This window comes from Bombyx mandarina, chromosome 23 (genome assembly GCF_030267445.1).
Source record: "Bombyx mandarina strain Sakado chromosome 23, ASM3026744v2".
Classification (NCBI taxonomy): Eukaryota; Metazoa; Arthropoda; class Insecta; order Lepidoptera; family Bombycidae; genus Bombyx; species Bombyx mandarina.
Window position 1 is genome coordinate 8,143,021 of NC_143229.1, and position 12,595 is coordinate 8,155,615.

General features: G+C 33.0%; 2 protein-coding genes across 3 annotated transcripts in view; one reads left to right on the forward strand and one right to left on the reverse strand.

Annotated features, from left to right (window-relative positions):
- Window positions 1-1,166: 1,166 nt before the first annotated feature.
- LOC114245589 (HIG1 domain family member 2A, mitochondrial) lies at window positions 1,167-2,859 on the reverse strand. The gene is made up of 2 exons (XM_028177813.2): window positions 2,523-2,859; window positions 1,167-1,438 (listed from the first exon to the last, which is right to left on the reverse strand). Exons 1-2 carry the CDS (start codon window positions 2,653-2,655, stop codon window positions 1,272-1,274), a joined length of 300 nt encoding a protein of 99 aa, XP_028033614.1. The 5' UTR covers window positions 2,656-2,859; the 3' UTR covers window positions 1,167-1,271.
- An 845-nt stretch (window positions 2,860-3,704) lies between these two features.
- LOC114245551 (uncharacterized) overlaps window positions 3,705-12,595 on the forward strand; it is a 29,605-nt gene continuing 20,714 nt past the window's right edge. The window contains exons 1-2 of one of the 2 annotated variants that reach the window (XM_028177768.2): window positions 3,705-3,918; window positions 6,604-6,992. In XM_028177768.2, the coding sequence (XP_028033569.2) occupies window positions 6,922-6,992 (71 nt within the window). In that variant the 5' untranslated portion in view covers window positions 3,705-3,918; window positions 6,604-6,921. Of the gene's footprint in view, window positions 3,919-6,603; window positions 6,993-12,287; window positions 12,446-12,595 lie in introns of those variants that run through there. The other variant, XM_028177769.2, reaches the window with a different exon arrangement.

Genomic DNA, 12,595 nt, shown 5'->3' on the forward strand with positions numbered 1-12,595 from the left:
TTATTAAAGAACAATACAGCCTGAGCTTGTTAGATAGCCCATCAACCGAGAAGACAGAGTACTGGGGTAGTAGTACTCCGACTTTGCAGCCAAAAAGAGAAGATCTAGCGTCACGGAGCTTGACTTGAAACCTTCTGTCCATGGGATAAGACTAACAGTAGAAAGTAGGAATGTGTTTTATAATTTTGCATAGCAGTCCACCTAGACCAAACCAGGTCAAAGGATTGTACGTTGAGAAAAGCAGCCGAATAGTATTCCTTCCTTTCCGGACATTTTCATATTGTACATACCCTCTGTTTAGGTACATACCTGCTTTATGCCATTAAGATGTTTTTTTTCCAAAACCTTGACAATATCGGCGTCATGTTAATAGGACGATAAGATGAAACTTCGTTAGGCGGCTTACCTAGCAGGCTTATGGATCGTAAAAATTTGGGATGTTTTCCAGAGTGCAGGGAAATGAGAGCTGCTCAGTGTCGCATTAACAAGGATAGTCGATAAGACAATGTACTTTCTGGGAAGCTCTTTCAACAGCAAGGAGGTGATCAGATCAAAATACCTTATTGTGTTCCATTTTGGCTAGTTGCCCATCTGTCTTGGTTTAGTAGGAGTCAAGAGCATGCATAATTTCTTCTTGCTTTAGGACTTGATTTATTTCGGGATTTTTTTGACTATTAATACTGTTGGTTTTAAATACCCCAGTCAGATATGTAGCGAAGGCCTGAAATTTTCCATTATCAGTGAACTAAATGGCGGAGAACAGTATTGCGGCTGTGGGAGGTACTTTGTTGCCTTCGGTTGTAGGTGAATAGAATGAAATTAATTCAGTCATTGTTAAACTCAAAGAAACAATTAAATTGCTTGCACGGAATATTTCAGGGCAGAATTGATGTAATAAGGAAATCTAGGAATAAAAAGGAAGACGCCTTGTGCAATCTCTGGTGATTTCTGTTTCATTAGAAGCTTGGACGTGAGACGTGGGGAAAGCTAGAAGATTCCCAACTTATCCCCACCAACACGTACACGGAAGTATGACAATTTTCTCATGAACAAAAAAAATTATTCAATAATTTTGTTGGACTTCAATGCTTGAAAATTATTCATTTATTTTACTAGAAAATAATGTAAATTCTTTGAAATGGCAATTGGAGCAATAAATGAAAATATAAATAAGTAATCATTTATTAACATGTACCATTATCTCACTAAAAAAAAACATTTATTTATTATCTTTTCTGACATCTTTAATAAAAATTTAATATTATTGAATATTATTTTGAAGATTTTCCTGTGGTGATTACTACACCAATAACTAAAGCAGCAATGGTAAGCCCTTGTGCAAGAATCCTCACTCTCATCATTTGCTGAGAGAGTCTTGTCTTTCCAGTTCTAAAACTCCAAAGACCCATGGATAAAGCTCCAGCTGTTGCTAAACAACCTACAAATTAAATTTGAATTTTTAAAACCATATAATTATTTAGATAATGGGTGAACTAAACTTATTCGTATTTTTACATTTACTTTAAGAAACAAAATAGATTAAAATAGTAAACTTCTAGAAGAAATTCAAATGAAAATAGGATTTCTCTAATAACCACAATATAATTGTATTATTAAATAACTAGTATAGTCTACATTTTTAAAAACTCTACAGTCCCAACATACATGAAGATATGGTAAATTAAAATTTTTTATCATGTTACACATTTTTCTCATTACCATCAGTTACTTTTTGTCTTTACTTATAAATACAAATATTTTCCAGCACTCCATCATAGAAGTTTGTTGTTTTCAATAAAGACTAAGATAAAATTATAGATTTGTAAAAAAAATGCATAAAGCCCTATACTGTATGTATTAAAAAGGTACTCGCATTTACTCCAAGGGATTTAGCAAAGAGGCTTTGTTATGTATATTATAAACTAAATTTAATAGTTATCATTTTTGCTGGAATTTAAGGATAACATGAATAAGATTGCTAATCTAGTGAAAATGTAGAAAATTATAGGACAATATGAATTCCAAAAATACTAGTTAATAATCCATCAACATTTTCAAAGCAATTTTGTACTAAAAAAGTTTATCTAACTTCACATTAAAATATGTTTGATTCTCCAGAAAGTTGGGTTTGTTCACATGTGAGAAATATTCGAACACAATAATAATTAAGGACAAACTTGAAAGAAAAAAGATAAACTTAATATGTTAAGAAAATTCGAATACTTATAGGTCATTATATAAACACATGAAATATATGAGAAGGATGAAAAAGCTGGGGTGTATAAATATAATAACACTGTATTTTATATAGTTTGTTTTCCTTCAAGTATAAAAATATTTATCAATAAATTTTAGACTTGCAAGCTACTTTATGGAATTTATGTTATATTTTATGTATATATGTTATATATATTTGTTTTTTTTAACTATTAAATATACTACACACTCCTATAAACCAAATATGTAGACAAGTTTTCAGGTACGTGGGGACCGTCGATATAAAAATGTTGTATTTTAGCGACCTAGAGGAACAAACGGATTCTCTGTAAATTTTCTATGAAATTTTTCTCTTGTCGTTTCTACATGGTGAGAAGCTCCCATTTCCTTGCGCAGTTGCACCCAATGTAAATCCGTTGGTTCTGGTTCAGTTGACATTTTCTTCGTTTTAGAAATTAACCGTATCCAATTTATACATTAAATTGTGATAGCATGTGTTACAATCTAGTTTTGTACTGAAATTATATTGTTATGTTAAAATATGATCACAGTAGTGTGTATTATGTATTTATAACTCTCGTAAATTGTGAAGCTTTTTTTTGTGGCTATGTTATAAACATAGATTATACACTTAATATATTTTATAAATATTTGAGCTTTTTATCTATGATTCTATGAGTCATATGACTCAAGATTTTTTTTTTGCAAAGGATTTTATGACCTAGTAACTAAGACCTTCAGGTCATGTCTTATTTTAATTTATATAATACTTATTTTTATGAAAAATGATAATATAGAGTGAAGTGAAATGAAATGAGATGAGATGTTATGGGATGAAATATAATCTCAATAAAATGGTAGTCATTTACTGAAATTTTTTCAGTGGACTTTTTGGAGGATCTCGAGAAGTTACGTCCAGTGGCTTTGTTTCATTTTCCCACATTTCTGCACTTTCACAGATACTAAGCAGTTAATAAACCATCGGAACATTAAATAGACAAAATAAAATAAATCACACAACTTCATTCCTCGCATTCCCACCAAAAAGTCCTACTCATAGAACATACTTAAGACTTCTATAAATCGATCGTTGTACAGGCAAAAGAAAATAGTCCATAATAATATTTATTCTAATTAAAGGTTCAAACTCTGTTTACTTGTTGCTTGAAAAGTAAAATATTACGCGGTAAAGCTTTCATAGATGGTTTTTAGAACGAATTGTTTTAATTTTAAATTCAGTTTTACTCTACCAGGTTTGTATAAATAAAAACTGTTAATTTTTGACCATTTTGACCAACATCTATGGAAGTTTTCAAGTTTGAAAAAATTAACAAAATCACTGCGTCTCCTCAGATTTTTAAGAGTCCATTTAATTTTCATTATATTCCAATAATTTTATTTCACGTTTCGGTTTTTGATTCCAAAGTAGTTATACTTATGTTTCTTTTGCCTGTTCAACAAATCAACCAAAAACTGGGTGTTGGACTTTTCTGACTTTGAAGTTTGAGTGAACTTTAATTGTCATGTCATAAGTAGGTAGTATAGTACCGTACCTACCTACCGTAGTCATTTAATTGCTTATGAACATAGATTATACACTTAATATAGAGCTTATGAAGCTTATGAAGCTAGTTGGACGTCTTTGTTTTTGATTTCGATATAATGCTATTTACCAGTGGCCCTAACGATCTATCTGAAACTGTAAGTAAACATTGAAATTTATAATAAAACGAATTGTAATTATACATGAGATATCAAGATGGTAAATAATCACACAACACGTGAGCATTATGAGTAGTGTAAAGGCACTACGTAGTATGATAGGTATGCATTTTTTTTCCATTATTAAAATAATCGCCTCACACTTAATCCCGGACGTCTACCACACTAAAGATCGTCAATCGTTGTCCTGGTCATATAATGAGCCTGAACTGGTAGCTACCACCAACCATACTGCTCATTTCTGTCGCAAAGTAGTTATGTGTTCTGGCTTAAAGGGTGGGACAGTCGTACAATTGAGTCTTTGAACTCATTTCTCCATCTGCATTATTGTTGTGATTTTTATGGGATCCAGAAATCTATGTATGATTCATTATTCATTTTAAATAACATAAAAGGAAAAGAAAATTGTTTACATATCTATCTGCAAAAAAATATGAAAATATGCATGCAATGGAGTTTTTCAGTAAAAATTTTGACTGAATCTTTTCACCAGTAAATTATTGTATAATAGTACATCAATTTAATGGTATTAATAAATTTAACTATATCATATAATGGTACCAAATGTTATAATGGTACTCATGTTAGATTTATTAGATTTGCCTTTAAATGTTATTAATTTAAATGTTAATAATTAGTATTAAACCACACAGTTTTTGAAAACTGGAATTATTAATGTGTTATATAAAATGTGACAACAATATTATACTGTAATTAAATGTGGGTGATTTTGGAATTGATCAATGGGCATTTTATGCTGTTATCTATTTGTAAAATAAGTGTATATATATTTGTTTTCATTGCACTAACTGGGTGAAAGAGATCAGGGTGTTAAGTTGTTCTCAGAACCTATAGACATCACAGTAGGAAAACAATCACCTGGTTTGGCATGAGGTAAACAGGTGTCCGTTACTTATTTATTGAGAAAAAAGACCTATTCGCCTCCTGTTCATTTGAATCCCTTCTGCCGAGGGGAAGTATTTTATGACTGTATATTGAGCAATTACCCATTAAACTGGGTACTTCAAACTTTTAAATCTTTTTGAAATATGCTAATATTTCACTGTTATTAAAAATATTTATTTTATAATATTTATTACTATTTTGATAACCATACAGTCATATCAAATACTATATTAATTATTATTTAATTATTAGCTATGAGTGAGTTTCAAGTTCATTGTTCCACTTTTCAAATCCATTAAAAGATAGCAATATATTAGGTCTGGGAATAAGTTTTTGTGTTTTATAAGAACAAAGTTGTAGTAAAAGCTCTTTGGATGTTCTCTTTATATCTGCTTTGTTTTGATACCATTAAATAGATGACATTTTAAATAGAAAAATCAAAAGTAAAAATATTTTCCCTATAATAAAAGTATTGTATTTTTGCCTGCCGAAGTGAGCTTACATTAAAGGAATGAAATACATTTTCAAATTTTATTAACCTACAAAAGAATGTGACACAACCCAAGAAAAAAAGTGACATTAATGGCGTTAACACAATGTCAGTAAGATAAGCATGACATTGGTACAAGCATTTTTTACATGAAAAAGACTTGATGTTGTGGCGGGTAGCCATCATACTACACAAAATGTTTGACAAATGACTGAATCTCACTTACGCATTTTCAAGATAAGCTTGCATATATACAAGTTCCAAACAACAACATTGGGACTGTCGGTCTACTGAGCAATTTCATCTGCTCGGTGAAAGATCTTTGTATATCTACAATGTCTTGGTACTTTTCACATGTGACGAATAATGTCAATACTATTACCATTTAAAAAATGGAGCAGAATCTTAGAATTTACAAGATAGAGTTGTGAGTTGACTACAAAGCAGCTTTGAACCATTTCAACAAGTATGAATATACAAAAAAGTTATATTAATGTGTCATAGGACTGAAACCTGAATATTCATAGAGCTTGGTTGGGAAGTGTTAACCCATCCACCATATACTCTTGCATGGACTGATTTCTTTCTGTGTCAGTCTCTTAAATATAGTTCATATACTGTTAGGCTTACATCAGTCTTGTGGCTGTCAACACAACATATTGGCTCATTTTTTACGAAGTCCCAGCATTTCTATTTACAAAACTATTTACACTATTTACAAAATATCAACATTTTTTTTTTTTTTTATTGCTTAGATGTGTGGACGAGCTCACAGCCCACCTGGTGTTAAGTGGTTACTGGAGCCCATAGACATCCACAACGTAAATGCGCCACACACCTTGAGATACAGTTCCAAGGTCTCAGCACAGGTCACAATGGCTGCCCCACCCTTCAAACCGAAACGCATTACTGCTTCACGGCAGAAATAGGCGGGGCGGTGGTACCCACCCGTGCGGATATCAACAAGTGTTGAACGAAATGGCATATCTATTCAAATGCAAATGAATGATGAAAGTGTTGTATTTGTATAATACGTATACATGTCCTGACCTATTATTAAAAAATCTAGTCAGTCACCATGAAAACTGAAATATGAATTCAAAACATTGTAAAATGAATAGGTAATGAGAAGTTCAACAATGAATGTGTTTTAATCTCAATGGTATAATAATTACTGAAATATACAAAGCCAAAATATTTTAGAACACCTATGTGATTTTACCTGTCAGATTTTATAAGCGGTTTACAAAAAAATATTTTGTTCACAGATGATTTCTTCACCACTTTCACTTAAATCGAGTGAATCCTGGAGGATTTCTTGAAGAAACCATTAGACATTAATTTATTTTAAGATTAAAATAATTAAAAACGAATATTGTATCTTTTCAATAATTATGTATTTTGTTGCCTTCTGAATTATGTCATCAATTTATATTTTTACTTGAGGCAATCTTATCATTTCTGCTCAAGATAATAATACCATTTAGTATTGAATTGTCTAGTAGTTTGCTTGTTATACTTGTTAAATTAAATATATATTGTCTTATTCATTTTCATTAAATTGCTATTTGAATTAAGTTATAAATATGGCTTCTAGTGACCCTGAAATTAAAGATGGATTTACACTTCCTGTATGGATGAAGACAAAACCAACAAAGTGAGTACCCAAAATTTCAATATTCAACTCAATCATTATGTTCAGTAGTTTATAAGCTACGAGCAGCGGTGTTTCATTACAGTCTTTAGAAAGGATTTTTTATTTGTAGATTAGTATAAACCTTTTATTTGAAAATCTTTTGCCACGTACCATCCGGCTATGGAATGAGCTCCCCTACACGTTGTTTCCTGAGCGCTATGACATGTCCTTCTTTAAAAGAGGCTTGTGGAGAGTATTAAGCGGTAGGCAGCGGCTTGGCTCTGCCCCTGGCATTGCTGAAGTCCATGGGCGACGGTAACCACTCACCATCAGGTGGGCCATATGCTCGTCTGCCTACAAGGGCAATAAAAAAAAAAACAACTTGAACGAAACAAACTCTTAATTAAGTTTTTTATTGCCGTCCCCATCGAACATGACACGAATTGCGTACTTCAAGAGAACTTGAAACTATAATATAGTATTAAACAAATGTTATTAAAGTTTTTACTAATGTACCATGCTGTAATCAACCAGTATACTTATATATGTTATTACAGTACCTTTCTATAGGTATGTTTTCTTAGATTAAATATTATTAGAAGTAATTGTGCTAATACGTTCTTGGCACGCTTTAAATATTTACAGAGTATAACAAATTAAAATTAGCTTTATTTGACATGAAATATAAATAGTGTAGCCCAGCCGAGTTTGTTACTTATAATCATTTGAAGAAGGAACTAATATTTGAGTCGACTATTATCAAAGCCGGCAATGTGACTTTTGGACAATTATTGGTAAATCAGAAAAACGAATTATTGACTTTGTATTCCATTGGCAGTCACAAAACTCTTCGGAACGACATCTTAGATAAATAACAGGTTAACTATTAACCTTTATTTAATGCAGGTTTTGAACCGTATTATTTGAAGGAGACGATTATATTCAAATCAATCTGTATTGACATATCAATAAATTTTTTTTGTCCAAATGCACAGATTGCCACCTTTGATAATAGACGACTCATTTTGCAGTAATTGCAGTGTAGTATTTGTACTGGTAGTAACCCTCGGACACAGCCCACTGAGTTTCTCGCCGGATTTTCTCAGTGGGTCACGTTTCCGATCCGGTGGTAGATTCTGCGAAGCACGACTTTTGTGCTAGGGTTCGTGTTAGCAACGTCGGCAGGTTTGAGCCCCGAGAGCTCACCTACTAGTTAAGGCTACGCTGAAATAGTCTCTCAAGGCTCTCAGCTTAGGTAGAAAAAAAAAACAAAAACAAAACTGGTAGGTAAAATTACTTTGAGACGTAAATACAGGATTGTAGTACATACGTAAATACTGTTCAGAATACGCCCAAACATCACTAATACTTGTTAACCATGAAACAAAAAAAAAAGCTATTTAACGATACTAATAATTATTGTGGCTGTATTTAAAGCATAACAAGAAAATATTTGCGTACAATAAACGAGGGTGTACAGTCGGGTACAGAGACGGTTGTAAAAGTACATCTTTTAGGTTTTTGCTTAAAAATAAAAGTCTTGGAATTTCTATAGCTTTCGCCTATAATCCCGAAAGTTGCAAGGTCCGAAACGTCTAAAATTGTAAGATCTAAAAAAAAATTACGCAAGATAAACGTAACATAACTTTTTGAAGTGAAACTTCTTTAAGCGCGTTGAGAGTAAAATTTAATTCGCGACAGATTCGTTACGGCTAGAGAGAAAAGATATAATTTAGAAAGAGCGAGAATGAGAAAATAGCGTCTCGCGAACCTCGACTGTGGAGAGAGGGAAAGGACAAAGCGAGTTAGGTCGTTTCTCTTATACACAGCATTTCCTATTACAGGAGAAATTTGATTTAAGGATGAAAGATTAAGAAAACCACAATACTACACACCGCAAAAGAAGTTTCACTTCTTTCACGTGCACAAACTTGCACGTGCACCATTTTTTTTAATAATTGAACGCGGTGAAAAACCTTCTAATTGTAATCGAATGTTTTATCAACAAATTTGATCGATTACGTGTAGTCGATTGTGGTACTTATTTATTTTTGGAATTTGTACGTAACGACAACATAGGCTCGCTCGTGAGTCGTGAGTGACGTTTCTTTTGTTTGTTTGTCTTTCTTATCACGGTCACGACAGTAGCATAACAAACAGATGCTTTTAAAAGTAGCAAACATCATTTAGTCTTTGTAATAATTTATCGGGTTGGAGATTCAAAGCATATAATGATATCATTAAAATCTATATCTATATCTATACTAATATTATAAAGAGGAAAGATTTGTTTGTTTGTTTGTTTCGAATAGGCTCCGAAACTACTGGACCGATTTGAAAAATTCTTTTTCCATTAGAAGCCGACATTGTCCCTGATGAACATAGGCTACTTTTTTTATTTATTTTTTTATTTTATTTTTTTGGTTTCATGTGTGTTTTAATGTTTCCGAAGCGAAGCGAGGGCGGGTCGCTAGTATATATATATATGCACGGTTTCAAATGATACTACTATACCGGTTTTTCAAGTTTTGATTAAAAATGGGACAAAAGCGCATACATACACTAAACGCAGTTTACCCCGATATAAAATATTTTTGGCATCTTTGTGAATTTTTTTGAATTTGTCGTAGTATGTATATGAGGATCGGTACCTATACTGGAATCTAGTGTAGAGCTACTATGCCGGTACTCAAATCTGGCAGGCAGATATCTATTTTTTCTAAGGAAATTTGTTGATTTTGTTTTGTTTTTGTTATTGAATTTGTTCATGAACAATAATGTATAACATCATGTAATAAAATTCATCGTTGTTTTGTTTCAAAGTTGTCGTGACCTAAAGGACAAGACGCCCAGGTGCGTTCTATCGAGTGATGTGACCAAGCCGGTGTTAGACTTCCTTAGGCAGGCCCCAATTTTTCTAATGAATTAACTCTTGTTCACGAATGACTTCTATGATGATTGAATAACATCGTGTAATAAATTGCGTATTTATTATTAAGTCTGGTTTTAAGCCCGCAGGTGTAGGTACCACCACCTTTCTATCTCTGCTGTGAAACAGTCAGGCGTTTCCTACATAAAACCGGGAGGGCTGTGAGCTCATCTACCCATGCAAGCAATTTAAAAAATTGAAATTAATAGTAAGGGTTCCATTTGAATTTCCACTCATTTGAATACTGAATGCTAAAAATATTCACATTGATTTTGAATTCTGCAATTTTATTTATTGTTCTCTGCCATTGAGCGCTGAAAGAGATTTTACGTCACAACTCATTGACAGACGATCAATTTTGTTGATTTGAAATCTATAAGATAAAGCTTAACCCGAAATAAATTTATCATATTTTGAAATTGACCAAAGATATTAGAACTGTAACATGAAAATTGTTTTATTATTTTTATCCGTCCATTAGTAGACAGTCGATCCAATTTGTTGAACTGTTGAATAGCATGTAAATGTAGACGATCGCTCCGATGGCCAATAATTCTGATTTACTGTTCGGACTCTTTTGTCTACGGAGAGATTTTAGTTTAAAGAAACGATCTCTTACCGACATGCTACATTTCTTCAAAGTGCCTATCTAGAGATCTTTTTTGCCACCTACCCTCTTTATGTAAAATGCGCTCTCCTGTAGTTTTCGTGCGTGGTTCAAATGAGGCTTGTTTTTTTTTCAGGCTTTGTCAGGCTCTACTATCAGTAAAGTTGGTAGGAAATTTAGAAGTGGGGTCAAAAAGGTTTTAGGCAGGAGAAGTATAGATGAGTGATAACTATGTATACATCAATATATGTTCGAACTGGAGGTGGCTAGGGTCGCGTGATAAATCATCATCATAATCGATTGCTCTTGACAGAGCAGTCGTGGTCATGTGGAATTCTTGCTTATCAAAGCCTGGACAGATGTTTTCGAACCGAGACCTGGCGCACACTCGTTAAGTGGGGCTTCAGTAAGGTCGTTCACCTGATCAGTCCAGCGCATGGGGATTCGTCCACGAGATCTCTTACCATTGACCCTACCCTGAACAACAAGTTTCTGGATAATACCCACCCATTTTATTCTCATTGTAAGAACATCTAATCAGCGTCTTACTTCAAAGACAAGACACCTAAGAAAATGTTTCTGGCCATAAAATGTACCATGAACGCCAAATTGATGGCGCGAGACGATTCAGAAAATTGGTGTAGATATTTTATTCACGGATGTCGTATAAAGCTTAGAGTGCACTCGCGTAATAAACAGCTAGTGGCCTTTTTATAGTGCCCAAATAATTTGTTTTCTTATGTTAGTATTTCATATCATAATCTTGTATAATCCTTATATTGATAAGATAGTTACTAGGCTAATCATTTTGCTGACAAACACTACAATAATATTATAATGAAGTAGATACCTATCCAGTATATGGCTTCGGATTGTTATTTTTAAAAAAAAATATTAATTATCATACGTGACATTTGATAAAATCGACATTGTCCTTGTGAAATTAAAAAAATATATTTGTAGCAGTTATGGTTCTTAATACGATGAGTAAAATAATAGAAGTATTTAATCGATTGGATTAGGTCCGAGAAATCGCTAACATTGATTTTATTTAGAACTAGTGAGCCGCCCTCGCTTCGCTTCGGAAACATTAAATTTTATTATTGATATTGTCCCGCGATGTTAACCGCGGTTATTATCGTACCGCGGGTAAAGCCGCGGGGCAAAGCTAATCTAAAAAAGGTAGCCTAACCTTATATCATCAGCTACCTATCAGTGAAAGTCTCGTCAAAATCGGTCCAGCCGTTCCAGAGATTAGCCGGAACAAACAGACAGACAGACAGACAAAAATTGTAAAAAATGTTATTTTGGTGTATGTACCGTATATATGCGTGCATTCATATGCAGGTAGTAAAAAGCGGTTATTCCAGACACTCCAATTTTATTTATATGTATAGATAATTTTAAATTACAAGTTTATTGACATCTTTAGTGAAATTCGTGGAAACTTTTTAAAATATCTAAAAGTATTTTTTCTGCCAAGAGCGCGTCTAGATGCTACTATTCTGAGCTTCCGTCTGGTACCTCCATGTCTACGTAATCGCTATGTCATATGCTTTCTTGTCGAGGGAGTGTTTAAATGGAGACGTATCATTGGTTGCTTTGCGTGACGTCACTCAGACGACTTCTTGGAAGCGCGACGTTTTCATTAGCACTCGTAACAGTCCGTGATAAGATTAAGATACGTTCGCACCAAATAAAAAGAAAGATTCAAGTGTAAGCGTTTTCATTACTCGTTTTGTTTCCGTTGCGCTCTGAGCGACATCTATACGAATGAGCATTGGAGGCAAACGTTTAGAATCGGTTGCGTTATAAATAAAATATTGGTTGCAGCTGAACATTCTTAATTTAGGTCGCACTTTACGTGTTTGAACTGTTTAAAATAATAATGTTCAGAAGAAATAGTATTGTGTCACAGTTTGACAATGTTATGCTGACGTAAGTAATTATGAAAGCTAATTTTGATAACATCTCGTTTTTGTGTCTCGTTAAAATTGAAATAGTAAAATAGGAATATCTTTTTATCGTTAGTGTTATTTTGCGTAATTGTTTCTGTTGTCTGATTATTAATGAAATATTGGGATAATA

Coding starts and splice junctions, on each gene's coding strand:
- LOC114245589 (XM_028177813.2), bottom strand. CDS start 2,655: ATGTCAACTGAACCAGAACCAACGGATTTACATTGGGTGCAACTGCGC. Junction 1,439..2,522: donor GAATCCGTTTGTTCCTCTAG/GTCGCTAAAATA, acceptor TTTAATTTGTAG/GTTGTTTAGCAACAGCTGGA.